This window comes from Equus caballus, chromosome 14, assembly GCF_041296265.1.
Source record: "Equus caballus isolate H_3958 breed thoroughbred chromosome 14, TB-T2T, whole genome shotgun sequence".
NCBI classification, from domain to species: domain Eukaryota; kingdom Metazoa; phylum Chordata; class Mammalia; order Perissodactyla; family Equidae; genus Equus; species Equus caballus.
In genome coordinates this window covers 63,571,898-63,586,672 of record NC_091697.1, presented here as the reverse complement: position 1 = coordinate 63,586,672, position 14,775 = coordinate 63,571,898, and the positions used below count along the sequence as shown (strand labels likewise).

At 40.0% G+C, this 14,775-nt stretch overlaps 1 protein-coding gene across 2 annotated transcripts in view; it reads right to left on the bottom strand.

Annotated features, from left to right (window-relative positions):
• ALDH7A1 (aldehyde dehydrogenase 7 family member A1) overlaps nt 1-14,775 on the bottom strand; it is a 38,686-nt gene that overhangs the window by 4,866 nt on the left and 19,045 nt on the right. Inside the window, exons 9-16 of one of the 2 annotated variants that reach the window (XM_001504486.6) lie at nt 13,772-13,869; nt 9,320-9,361; nt 6,725-6,819; nt 4,471-4,555; nt 3,178-3,284; nt 1,327-1,443; nt 306-403; nt 25-98 (exon numbers count right to left, since the gene is read on the bottom strand). In XM_001504486.6, coding sequence (XP_001504536.4) covers nt 25-98; nt 306-403; nt 1,327-1,443; nt 3,178-3,284; nt 4,471-4,555; nt 6,725-6,819; nt 9,320-9,361; nt 13,772-13,869 — 716 coding nt within the window. The remainder of the gene's footprint in view (nt 1-24; nt 99-305; nt 404-1,326; nt 1,444-3,177; nt 3,285-4,470; nt 4,556-6,724; nt 6,820-9,319; nt 9,362-13,771; nt 13,870-14,775) is intronic. The other variant, XM_023617783.2, reaches the window with a different exon arrangement.

Here is a 14,775-nt window from a genome sequence, read left to right as displayed (position 1 = left end):
AAGGAGAAACGACTCTCTACATACCAAATGCACCTCCAATCTCAGCCCCGCTCGTTGGAATATTGACGTTTACAATGCCGCAGTCTGATCCTTTCGGTCTGTGTGTAAAAAGGGAGGCACGGTGAGAGCAATGGATAGGAAAGTAAAAAACAAAGTAAATAAATAAAAAATCCAAACAAAACCTCTAAGACTCTCAATGATGAAAAACGGATTGTCAACTACGATGATTTCATTTTCTTTTTTTTAAAGTCCATTCGCCACACAAATCAGACTTAGATACGTTTTGAAAATAGACAAAGTTATACCCAAGCCAGCGGAAGATTCTGCCCAAATCCTTGGTGAAGATGCTACTTGAAAGCCCCTGTTTTACTTCATTATTCCATGCAAAGACCTCTTCTTCATTCTAAAAAGACAGATGTTGGCAGCTGTTAGATGACATGCAGTGTTCAGGTCAAAGTTCACTGATGGTACACTCATTTCATGACATGTACCAGTCTAATTTTAGTGCACAAAAGGAAACTCAAGAATCAGCATCTTACTAATTTTATGTTTCTCTTATACAGTGCTTTGTGGGGTTTTCCTCTTAATTGTACTTTGAGAAACACACGGATGAGTATGTTCTTCCAACCAAGCTACTACATATACATAATAGCTAATATTCATTGAGCTCTTATTGTGCGCAACACACTGACCTAAGCACTTAGCATGCACTGAGTTACTTAACTCACCCTATGACACAGTTTTATATTACCCTCAATTTACAGATTAGGCAAGAGAGGCTAAATAATTTGCTCAAGAACTCATAGTCAAACACACACACACTACAAAACATGAAATTATACTGTCCAGTCACGTTATGTGCAACAATGATAGACAATTCAAAGCAAGATTTTTAAAAATGCAATCATATAATTACAACAAGGTGCAATTCTCATTATTCTATTAATCATGGCATATTCAAACCTTGAATCAGTCTCTAAATATTTGCTAGCGTGCCTAGGGCCTGTCTCATGCTGGGTAGAAGCTGACTTGACGGCCCACACAGTTCAGAATCTGGTGACATGAGACGAGGGCCCCATTCTCCATAGGGTCCCACATTGGTCCTCTGCTCGTCCTGGTTTCCCTGGTAGCTGGCGTGACAGGCTCTACGGCTTAAAGTGTTCATCTCATCATAGTTTATCCTTAACCTTCAAATTTCTACCAACCAGAATGACTTTCTAAAATCTCCCTAATTACGAATTGAGTGAAATTTAATACACCTTCATTTTCTCCTAGTCTTCGCATTTGTTTCAAACTTAGAGAAAAGAGAGACAGAACTCATTTTACCTTGAATTTAAAGACATAAAGAATCGGAGCAAAAGTCTCTGTGTGTGCAATGGACGCGTTGTGGGCAAGACCTGTCACAATCGTCGGTTCTACGTAATTTCCAGGGCGATCCATAACCTTCAGTAGAGGAATGAAGTAAAAAGAATAAAAGCATTTTGTTGTCAGAGGATACAATCTTTGCCTATACTTACAAGAAAAAAATAAACACCCTTTATAAGTGAATTATTTCTCCAAAATAACTTCCCATCATGAATGAGAATTTTCTCTGCCTTCCATTGGTTCTAACTTAGTTGATCAGAGAAAAATAGAAAATAGGAGACAAGGATAGAGAGCTGTGCATGTGTCATGACCAAGTTACACGGAAAAAAACACGGTTACAGGTGGTTATTTTAAAATTTCTATCACTTAAAAATAGGTAATCTATACCCACTGTGTTATGGACTGTATCGTGCCTCCCACCTCCAAATTCCTCTGCTGAAGCCTTAACCCCCTAGTGTGACTGAATTTGCAGACAGGACCTTTAAGGAGGTAATTAAAGGTAAATGAGGTCATATGGGTGGGGTCCTAATCTAACAGAACTGATGCCCTGCTAAGGGGAAGAAGACACACCAGAGACCTCCTCTCTCCAGGCATGGAGGAAAGGCCACGCGAGGACACTGCGAGAAGGTGGTCGTCTGCACGCCAGGAACAGAGGCGTCACCAGAAACCAACCCTGCCAGCACCCTGATTTTAGACTCAACCGCCAGAACTGTAAGAAACACTTCCGTTGTTTAAGACACCCAGTCTGCAGTATTTTGTGATGGCAGCCCTAGCAAACTAATACACATTGTACAGAAGTCAGACACTCCCAAAGGGGATACTGCAGACACTCTTTTAACCAACCCCCATGTAACCAAATTACTAGTTCACGTCCATTCAACTAATGCTCTCTTTTCCATCTATAAAATATCCCGATGCCCACAGCGAGCTGCTCGGGCTGGTGGTTAACTCTCCAGAGGCCTGTGTTTTTCCGCTTTCACCCTGAGCTGTGTTATTTACCAAGAGTCAGCTGCATTTACTCCCAATCCTGTGCATGGCAGCTGTATTTGTTATTGTAATGCCATATTACATTACATAACTTAAATATTACACTAAGGAAAAAAAGAGCTATTTCTAAAGATTAAGTTGAATGATTCAGAAAAAACTCAATATTAGTGAGTAACCAAAAAAATACACAAATATCCATACACACCTCTGTCCGATAAGATATGGGTGTGTCACTGATAAGATGACTGAGGGAAAGGATTCTGCTCTCAGATTGCTTTGCAAGAGACTCAGTTTCTCAGTAAATTTTAAAGAAAGTGAAACTAAATTATAGATAATAAATTATCGGCATAGCTTATGTAAGGATGAAGACAAATTCCTACGACACATGAAGAAAACACCTTGGTTCTACATAAGAAGAATCAAACAAATGCAATTATATGTGTTAAATTAAAATAAAATGTTTTTGGTATGTATTTTTGATTCCCTGCTTTACCTGACTTTTAGAAATAACCAGTAAATATGGATTCTAATTGCTCTGTATACAAAGTCTTCTGCCGTACCATGAAAATGAGGTCTCCTTTCCATACAAATTCCCAGGGACTCAATTCAAAGGCAACCATGGCTCTGAGTTTCTTTGATGTCCTTCCAGAAATATTCTATGCGTTTTATGCCGTCATTCTTTAACACATATATTTCCTCCTTACAAAAGGGATGGAAAAAAGAAAGATGGCCATCGGGGACCCTTCAACAATTTGCCCAGAGCCCTGCTTGTGCCTAAGGGAAAGGAAGTAAAAGTTTGTCACTAGCGATCTCAGTTTTCATTACCTTGCCACCATAGACCACGGTGCCACCTTCTTTCTTTGCTTCTTCCACTGCTCCAAGAAACATGCTCACTGCCTGCTTGGTATGGAGTGGCCCATAGAGCACATTAGCTGGAGAGAAAAAAGGAATGCTCTTCATTTCACCCTAAATGGCATCATTTTATTATTGTAACAGCTTTCCCAATGAACAGACCAATCGCTTCACACATCCTCTCAGTTTACAGCAGGAGTCAGCAACCTTTTCCTATCAAGGGTCAGATAGTAAATATTTAATGCTTTGCATGACCTATGTGGTCTCTGCCACAACCACTCAACTCTGCCACTGTACTGTGAAAACAGGCATGGAAGATATGTAAACAAGTGGGTGTGGCTTTGTCCTGATAAACTTTCTTTACAAAAATGGGTGGTAGGGCAAATCTGGCTGTCAACCCCTGGTTTAGAGTACTGGTTATCAGTTAAATGAAAGCACTGCATTAAAAATACAGGACTTGTTTATTCATTCCAGTGTGATCACTCTCAATGGGATCAACTCAGGCTCAGCAGGTGGTGTGCAACTCAAGGGGGAGAGACTGATGCTGCCCTAGGTATGGCTGCCGGAAACCAGAGCATTAGAGATGACCCCAGGCACAGAGGGAGAAGGAAGATTTAGAGAGGCCTCAGTCAGGAGGTGGCATTTGAGCAGAGCCAGTCACGGGAAGAACATTTCCAGCAGAGAGCAGTAAGACAGAGCCTGGAATTCCTGAAGCACTGGGAGAAGCTGGGGCTCAGGGACAAGGGGGCAAATGGTACACACGGGATCAGAAGCTGGGCAGGCGAGGAGGCAGGGTCAGATCACCAAAGACTGTAAGCCTGCACAGGAGGGACTCAGGAGGAATTTAGGTTTTAGTGTAAAAGCAATGAGAAGTCCCTGGAGAGTTTTAAGCAGGAGAGTGAATTATCTAATTACATTTTTAAAAATCACTCTGGTTACTGTCGAAGGCAGAAGGGGAAGCAGGCAAGTCAGTTTAGCAACTTGCATTCTTCCACGAGAGAGGATGGTGGTGACTCAGTCAAGGTAACAGTGGTGAAGGGAGAAAAGCTCATCAAACTCATCCCGTCTAAACACCAGCGCCCAGGCTCACCCACCAGCCCACATCAAGCACTCAGGATCCTAACCTAGGGGCAGACAAGTCCCTCCAAATGCCAAAGAACCTGCTTCATATGCCATCAACTCAGAAAAGGAGAAAAAAAAAAAAGTAGATGAGAACACTTATAACACCAGCTGTCCGAAAGGAGCATCTTTGAAATCAGTACTCACAGTCCCAGGGGTTCCCGACGCGAACCTGTGCATAGGCCTTTTTGAGTCTATTTACAACTTCGTCGTGGATGCTTTCATGTAAAAACTAAGTGAAAAAAGAAACAGTCATGGGAATAGTAAAATAAATGTACAAATCCATTAACGTACCATTTTTCTTAATATTATTAGTTTTTGAAATATTGTGATCTCTGAAAATAGAAGTATGTTTTTTATTTTAATAATTTTTAAATATTAAAATAATCATTATTTTAATAAATTTTTTAATTTCTAATTTTAATATTAACTACATGAAGACAATAGTTTCCCATAGGTGAATGTTAGAATAAAATCAAGAACCATGTCTTTATCAAGTTTCTAAGGACTTACTTGGCCAAAGTTCACAAATCAATGCTGTCTGTTTCTGTTCCAGAGAATTCGAAGTGTTAATTAGCAGGGAACCTCAGAGTACACCCGTCTCCCAGGGTACCCGTTCGAGTCTTAGTGAACACACACCACAACAGTCTGGTCAGCCTCCCTCTGCTAAGTAACCGCATGCCCTGAGCCTCAGGCTGAGCAGGTCTCCAGAGTGAGGCCTTAATCAGGTGAGGTCAGCCCTCGGACTCATTCTGGGTAGGATGTGAGCTTCATGCTACATTCCCAGTGGCAGAGGTGAACTTGTCAAACCATCCATTCTCTGGGTTGGTCTCCATGTGATGAATGGACCAACGTTATGAGAACTAGTCAGGGAGAGGTCTGTAGTACCAGAATGGTTTTTCCTACAAACCACTAATTGTCCCTATGGAAATCAATATGGGCATGACTAATAGCATCTTCTAATATTTAGCACTAAGTATAAAGCATGGCTATGTATATTTGCTCTAAGACACAAGGGAAAAATGAAAGTTGGCTGAATAGAGACATGCTTGCCTTTATGTCATTTCTTGTTTGACCGTGTAATGAAGGTTACCATCTTTTCGAGCATCCCTGCTTCCTTCTTAGCATTAATGTAATAAATGATTAAGCTGAACAAATTTAACAAATTGTAAGTAAGTACTTACAAGATAAGTATATCGTACCTTAGACTTTTTTGAGAACTTTCAAATGAATAATATAAAAACAAAGGAAAGATTGATATTCATTTGTTGTAAAATACAGGAAAAGATGAAAATGAAAAGTCATGGGGGGAGCCAGCCCCATGGCTGAGTGGTTAAGTTCGTGCACTCTGCTTTGGCGGCCCAGTGTTTCGCCAGTTCAAATCCTAGGTGCGCACATGCCACCGCTCATCAAGCCATGCTGAGGCAGCATCCCACATGCCACAACTAGAAGGACCCACAACTAAGGATACGCAGCTATATACCAGGAGACTTTGGGAGAAAAAGGAAAAATTAAAAAAAAAATCTTTAAAAAAAAAAGAAAAGTCATGGGAAAAGTAAAGACTTAACTTTCACATATCTTTTATTCTAATTAATTTAGATTATGTCCGCCTTATAAAGATTTTGATCATATTCATGATGGGTGACATTAAAAACTCAAAACGAATTCCTCTGTAATTTAATTGTAAACGACTTCTTTTTAAATTACGAGGAAAACTCAACAACAATAAAAAAATGGCAAATGTACCCCAACTTTGTACCCAACCAAAACTTGTTTGGTTGCAATATACACAGTTTTTCAGTATCATAAGAGTCATGAAAATCATGGTTGTATCCCACATAAGACTGAAATCCAGCTCAAGTCTAAGTGTGAACATTAAACTTCCCAAACCCCATACACTGAAGCTAAACAACATCTCGTTATATATACTTAGTATTAACGTGTCCTATACCTATGTGGTCAGACTATATAAAGAGAACACACAGACAGAGTCATTTGCTTTTCAATAAACCACGTCGCATCAAGTCAAATCTAAGACTTCGACTTACAGATTTAGTTTTTGAATTTTTCAAACTTTTAGCTTGTTTGATTCTCCAAGTGACACTGGACTTTGTCCACATCATTCTACATGTAGGACTGAAAATAGGTCTCATCTCCCAGTCCAACTTCAATCAATTGGCGTGAGACTATTTTTAGCTTGGGGGGAGGGCGGTAAGGCAGAGTCTCTCGTTGATTAGCAACATCTGCCATGAGCACAGAAGACAGCAGGGCCACACGTTTGCCAACCACATCTAGAGAATACATTTTTCTAGCAGTACTTCTATGACACCTCCCTAACAGTACAATTTGTTAAACTGTTTGAAGATAGGACAATCTCACGTGCCTATGCAGACACACTCACCAGGCGCCTTGCGGTGGTACACCTCTGGCCAGCTGTCCCCACGGCCGCAAAGAGAGCTGATGGAACAACTAAACTGAGGTCTGCATCCTCAAAAGCTTAAAGAAGCACAAACACACACTCATCAGTGTCTCGAAGTAGGCAGACAAGGTACTTGTAACTGGTATAAAATGATGTCTTGAGAAAGCGCAATAAGAGAACATCAGAACTTCCCTGTAAAATAAGCATGTTCACATTGCAGAGGCAACTTTTCTTCCAAGGAAGATGATATGAGAATAGAGCAATGAGCTCTATGGTCTTCACCCAAGTACAGATGTAAATTGAGGCTCCTACTTCTTCATCTTTCATCTCGCAAAGTTTCTGATACTAAGTCTCCTCTGTCCCCTCATTATGTGGTCTCTTCTCTAAGCCCACCATCTTCTTTGTCAGTGACTTACCTTCAGTCTCCAGCCTAGGGCCCATCTTGATGCTGGCTTCCCTGGGACCAGAGAGGGCAAGAGGATTCTTCTGATTATCATCACCATCTAACCATGCTCTCCAGCAACATCTACACCCTCACCTGCAGCAGTCCATGCCCTTAAATTCCTCTCGTTGCCCCTCTACAGCTTTTCCAAGTCTCTGAAACCCCTCAAGCTTTTTACTCCTGCACCAAAGGACCTCACCCCCTACTTCATGGAAAATGTCCAAGTGTTTTTGGTTTGTTTTTTATAAAGATCGGCACCTGAGCTAACAACTGTTGCCAATCTTCTTTTTTTCTTCTTCTTCATCTTCTCCCCAAAGCCTGCCAGTACATAGCTGTATATTCTAGTTGTGAGTGTCTCTGGTTGTGCCATGTGGGACGCCGCCTTAGCATGGCCTAATGAGCAGTGCCATGTCCATGCCCAGGATCCAAACCAGAAAAACCCTGGGCCACCGAAGCAAAGCAGGCAAACCCAACCACTCGGCCACGGGGTCAGCCCCTGTCCAAGTGTTTACACAAAAGGCCTTTTTCAGCTTCCTCTGAAGAAATGAATACAAAATCACTTTCAAATTCCTCTCTACTTTTGTCTATTCCTTCCTCTTCTGCCTTGAAAGAAAAACTAGTCTTTACAAGGTTAACCTTTCTATTTATGTTATTTGTAATTTCTTCCTTCTCATCCCTTCCAGAAATTTACAGTCTCAATTTCCTCTTATATCTTCAACTTTTCCCTGTCCAATTTAATAGCATTCTCAAATAGCAGATGGTTAAGAAGGTGGCCTGTGTAACCAAACAGACCAGGGTTCTTGTCTATCTCCTCCACTTTTTTTTTTTTGGTGAGGAATATTGGCCCTGAGCTAATATCTGTTGCCAATTTACCTCTTTTTGCTCGAGGAAGATTTGCCCTGAGCTAACATCTGTGGCAATCTTCCTCTATTTTATGTGGGATGCCACCACAGCCTGGCTTGATAAGTGGTGAATAGGTCTGTACCAGGATCCGAACCTTTGAACCCTGGGCCACCGAAGCAGACCACGTGCACTTAACCACTACACCACAGGGCCAGCCCCTTCACCACTTTTTAATTGTGTTATTTTACCTTTTTGAGCCTCAGTTTCCTCATCCGTAAAATGGATAATGATGTCTGAGGTGCTGACAAATGATAGTAAGGAGTTAAGGAAAGAGCTGTGCTCTGGGGTCTGATTATCAGGATACAATCGCTGGCTCTGTCACTGGTGAGCCTGTCACTTCAGGCACATAATCATCTGAAGCCTCAGAGTGTAACCTCCGAATGAGATTAATAATGGTATCTACCTCATGGGATTATTGTGGGCATTAGATAAAATGATGCATAGGAAACAGCTGAGCACAGTACCTGGCAAACGCCAGTGCCCACTAAATGCTAACTATACATGGAAACGAACTCTCCCTCTAACTAGGTTAGAAGTTCACCCAGAACAAACCCTTCAGCATGCACTTCTTAAACTTCTGGTACACACCACTAAGATCCAGGCATTTAAACACGATGATAATGATGGCAACATAACAATTAGCAAGTTTTGCTTTCTATCACAAAATCCATGCTTCTACTAAGTCTCAGCATACTGATGCTCATTACAGTATCCAGAAGTTACGCTGGTAGACTCCTTTTGCGCCAAACAGTTGAAAAAAAGAAGTAATACCCAATCCTATAGGTAAGCGATGAGATGCCTTAAGGAAGTGTTGCTTTCCAATAAAAAAGCACTTAATATTCTTCTAAAGACAAATTGATGTTTGAAATCAAAAGGAATCAGCAAGTGACAGAACAGTCACTCACTTATTCTAGAGAAACATGTGGCCAGTTTCCAGAAAATAGGAGAAGGAAAAACAAGAAACAATGCCACACTAGGAAGTCTCAAACACAGGTTCTAAGCCCCAGGTAACATTTTCCAAACGTGAACCCCTTTCCTTCCTAGTTATCTCTGCCTTCAAACCAGTGTGTCCCGCTCACAAGTAAAGCTCCTAACATGGGAATTAGGTCACAGACACACATAGTATAGAAGGGACGAGTTCCTACACAAACAAGTTCTATATATTCAGGATGGCTGTTGGAGCTATTCTGAACCGAAAAACAAGCAAACCGAAAAATAAAGGGCAGCCTTACCAATAATGGCATTGTTTCCTCCAAGCTCTAACAAACTTCTCCCTTTAAAAATATATAAATGCAAATTAATGCCTATTTTAGTATTTAATGCACACTGCTATATGGTGTCAAATCATAGCGTATCCTAATTAAGTTTTATTTTCCTATTTAAAACATAGCATGATTTTGCATCAATGTCCAATTTCCTAATTTTAATAATTGCACCATGGTTATATGACAGAATGTCCTTGTTCTTAGGAAATACACCAAAATATGTAATGGTAAAGGAACACAATGTCTGCAACTTTCTCAAAGGTTCAAAAGTAATATGCACCCAAAATGTGTGTGTGTGTATGTTGGAGAGGGAGAAAATGATAACCAAATGGGGCAAAATGTAAGCAAATGGTGAACCTCATTAAAGGGTATACAGGAATTCCTTGCATTAGTCTTGTAACTTTTCCCTAAGTTTGAAATTACATCCCAAAAAACTCCAAATAGTGCAAAATGGTACAGTCACTGTGGGAAATCATACGACAATTTCCCAAGAAATTAAACACAGAATTACCAACGATCTAGCAATCCCACTTCTGGGTACCTAACCAAAAGACATGAAAGCAAGGACTTGAACAGATACTTGTACACTCATGATCATAAGAGCATTATTCACAATAGCTAAAAGGTGGGAGCAACCCAAGTGTCTATCGACAAATGAATGGATAAACAAAACGTGATGTCTACATACAGCTTTAAAAAGGAAGGAAATTATGACACATAATATGGACCAACCTTGAAGACATTATGCCAAGTGAAGTAAGTCAGACATGAAAAGACAAATATTGTGTGATTCTACTTATATAAGGTTCTTAGAGTAGTCAAATCCACAGAGACAGAAAGTAAAATGGTGGTTGCCGACGGTTGGGAGAAGGCAGTAATGGGGAGTTAGTTTTAATGGGTACAGAGTTGGGAAAACAAAAAAGTTCTGGAGATGGACAGTGGTGATGGTTGCACGACAATGTAAATATACTTAGTGCCACAGAACCGTACACTTCAAAGTGATTAAAAAGGTAAGTTTTATGTTATATATATATTTACTACCACACACAAAAAAGTTGAATAACATGCTTATTCTAGAAAATTATTTTTAAAAAGAAGCAAGCATCAAGCAGGCAAAAAGCTATGGGCCATAGGTCACCACAAAATCTCTCTTCATAATTTGGTATAGTGTCTTCCAAGCTCTCTTCTGTGCATTTATATTTAGTTGAGATCATACTATCTAATTAATTTTGCTTTATTTTCCGATTAATATACCTTTTCCCTAACTTATTAAGAGCTGTTTAAAAAAAAAAATCACTGCATAGTATTCCATCATGATGATGTACCAAATTTTATTTAGCTACTTCTCTAGTGTTGAATATGTTGGGTACTGATTATTAACTTGGTTATCAACTTAGGTCAGGGCCAAAGGGTATAAATGTGAGAGCTCCTGATATACAATGCCAACCTACATTCTAGGAAAGTTATACAGCAGGCTATGAATGCCATTCTTACTTTATACTCCCCAGCATGAAGATTTGAGATTTGTTTGCCTCAAATTTTTTTTTCCCCCTCAGGAAGATTGGCCCTGAGCTAACATCTATTGCCAATCTTCCCCTTTTTGCTTGAGGAAGATTTGCCCTGAGCTACGTGCCAAGCCTCGTCTGTTTTGTATGTGGGTTGCCACCACAGCATGGCCACTGATGAGTGGCATAGGTCCACGCCTGGGGAGTGAACCTGGGCTGCCAAAGTGGAGTGCACTGAACTCCACCACTAGGCCACAGGGCTGGCCCCTGCCTCAATTTTAGAGCTGTATTTACTACTGATCTTTAAAACATAAATTTATTTTTCCTTAAATGCACTTTAAAATCAGCTTCCACATGAGTAACTTTTATTTATTTTGGATATGAGGAGCTTACGTGACAGCAGGAGACTATGTTCTCACCTCTGCCACTCTGAAACAATTAAGCCTCAGGTGGTTATTAATTATAAGGGGTAGGGCTGTTACTACCAAAAGCCACTGAGCACTACCTCAGCTTGTCTCCACTGCAACAGTTAATTTAACGACAGCTTGCTGGTTGCAGCAGAGCACTATCCTAGGTGCTAAGAAAAGGAAGGAAACAGAAAATTCTACACCTAACATGGGCTCCTCCTGCCTGGCTTCAAGTGATATGCGGCAGAAGAGGAGGGACTTATACTTTCTATATCCTTCCAGTTCTCTATGTGCTCCCTAACCACACTCAGAACCGCCAACCCCCTCCAAGAAAGCAGCTGTAACTTACAACAGGCAGATACATTTTTTAAAAATTGTAATCCTACTAATGGTACTACTTAAGAGAGAACAAACCACTGCTTTGAGTAAGAAGGGGAAGGGAGAAGGAGAAGATGAAATCTCCTAGTGAAAGAAGCAGGACTAATCATCTTGAGCACCTTTATTTGCACATGCTTATCGGCCATTTGTATATCTCTGAAGAAATACCTATTCATTAGAATGCTGTCCCATTTTTTAATTGGGTTTTTTATATTGTTGAATTGTAAGAGGTCTTTATATATTTTAGATACAAATCCTTGATCACCTAAAGGATTTGCAAATATTTTCTCCCACTCTGTAGACTGTTCTTTTCATTTCTTTGATGGGGTTTTTTGAAACAACAAAAATGTTGGATTTTGATGAAGTCTAAATTATCTGTTTTTTCGTGTGCTGCTTGTGCTTTAGGAGTCACATCTAAGAAACCATTGCCTCATCCAAGGTCACAAAAATCTATTCCTATGCCGCCTTCTAAGAGTTTTATAGTTCTAGCTCTTACATTTAGGTCTGATACATTGTGAGTTAGTTTTTGTGTATATGATGAGGTAGGGGTCAACTTCACACATACCTATGTGGATACCTGGTTATCCCAGCACCATTTGTTGAAAAGACCATTGTTTCCCATTGAGATGTTTTGGGACCCTTGTCAAAACTCAATTGACCATAAATGTAAAGGTGTATTTCTGGGATCTGAAGTCTATTCCTCTGATCTTTACATCTATCCTTATGCCAGTACACAGTCTTAATTACTGTACTTTTACCGTAAGTTTTGAAATTGGGAAGTATGAGTCCTCTGACTTTGTTCTTCTTTTTGAAGATTGTTTTGGCTATTTGGGGTCCTTTGCAATTCATATGAATTTTAGGATCAGCTTGTCAGTTTCTACAAAGAAGCCAGATGACATTCTGAAAGGGCCTGTACTGAGTTTGTGGAGCACTTGGACTGTATTGATCTTGGACAGTAACAATATTAAGTTCTCCAAAAAGTGAAAGTGGGATATCTTTATATGTATTTAGGTCTTCTTTAATTTCTTTCAATGGTGCTTTGTAGTACTCTGTGTGAAAGACTTATACTTCCTTTGTTAAACTTATTCCTAAGTATTTTATTCTTTTTGATGCTACTGTAAATGAAATTGTTTTCTGAATTTCATTTTCAGATGGTTCATTGTTAATATATAGAAATACAATTGAAGTCAGAGGGAGAAAGTCAAATACCATATGATCTCACTCATAAGTAGAAGATAAAAACGACGACACACAAACACATAGAAAAAGAGACTGAATTGGTGGTTACCTAATGGGAAGCGGGGAGGAAGGAGGGTGAAAGGGGTGATTAGGCTCACATGTGTGTGGTGATGGATTGTAACTAGTCTTTGGGTGGTGGACATGATGTAATCTACACAGAAATCGAAATACATAACGAGGTACACCTGCAATTTATGTTATAAAAACCAGTTACTGCAATAAAAAAAAATTTTTTTAAAGAAATACAATTGACTTTCGAATATTGAACCCTGCTGACCTTGTTTATCAGCTCTAATAGTTAGTAAACTTGCGTTTTAAAAGCAATGCTCATACAGCAAAATGGCTGGCAGATTAACTAGTCAAGTCTCCTCTTATGCTAGGGTTAGAGTCTAAATTCAGCATAATAGCCAAAAATTGAAAGTCAATATTATCCTTGGAAACCACTTTAATGAGCCACAAAGTGGAGCATACAAAGCTCTGTCTATACAACCCTTTTCAGTCATATATACATGAAATATAAACGATAGAAGAACAGGTAAGTCTTCTGTTCCACATTCGCTCTAGGTCCTGTACACCCACTCATCCTGCATAAATTGTGAGTTCTCTTTTTTTAATTTGTTAATCAGGCCTGATAGAAATTGATAAATATATTTGATACGATTCTACTATAGTCATTTAGGAGGATAATGACATCCTTTTCCAAATTATGCTATTAAATTCAGGACCTCTCTAATATCAACCCACTAATAACAATACTCTTTCTTTCATTTGGACTTTGAGATAAATGGCTGATGTCTCCATGGAAAGGGTCAAGGAAAAAAACCTCAACTTTTAGATTTCACATCCACACCAGAGGGAATTAAAATCCTCATTAGAAAGCCAACACTTACCAAACCTCTCCTGCACCATAAGGGCCACCTGTTTTCCCACCTGAGTGCTCCCAGTGAAGGACAGCAGGTTCACTCGCTCATCTTTGGCCATTGCTGTGCTGCAGGGGAACAGACACGGTCACCCAAGCAGAGAAACCCAGCAACGGTGGCACCTGACAGACTAGACAACTCTGACCTGGGGTCTCGTCATCGAAAGTCAGTCAAAGACACAAGGAAGCCTATCCCAGGGGAGCAAGGGAAGGTGTTCATGAAAATGAACTAGATTCTCACAAGGACAACCGTACAACAGAACAAGCTAACCTGCTCTGTGAGCTTTCTGTAAACAGAAATCACCTCGAGGACGTTGTTAAGGAATTAAGTCCCTCCTGTACTGAGTGGGTGACTAGACAACGCGACCTTAGCACTTCCTTGATGAGCATCCCAGTTATTCTGCAGACTCTTAAACTACTAATTCCCTTAAGAATTAAAAGTCTAAAGACTGTAAGGAAACATCCTAAGTATCCCTCACGGAAGCTGACTTATAAAGGCTGTGCTGGGATTTCCAGCTGCTTCTAAGGAATGTAGACGAGAAACTAAGGATTTGAACCCCTTTCCTCATAGTTTAGTGCTTCAAAGGCATTGGGCCAAGCAGGGCAGTTACAGCATCAGGGTAATGTAGGGCTGGAACAGCTTGACGAGATTAAACACGTAGGCTTCCCCAAGTTCAGCCCAGCAAACATGAGCACTGATACTCAGGGTGGCTGCTGCTTCATGCACTCCTGCATGCACTACTGTAATTATTTGAGCTATTCCAAGGTCAACACGAGGGACTGGCTGCCCAAAGTACAAGAACAGAGTGGGTCAAAGGATAGGCTAATCATGTTTTAAATGACATTTAGATAGTACTTGACTATGCATTCTATATATGGGAGTTGTATTTTCTAATATTTTCTCATTTATATGAAAAAAGGAGTAATTTATTACTTCTTTTTGAGATTACCTATTAAGTACAGTAGTACCGTCAA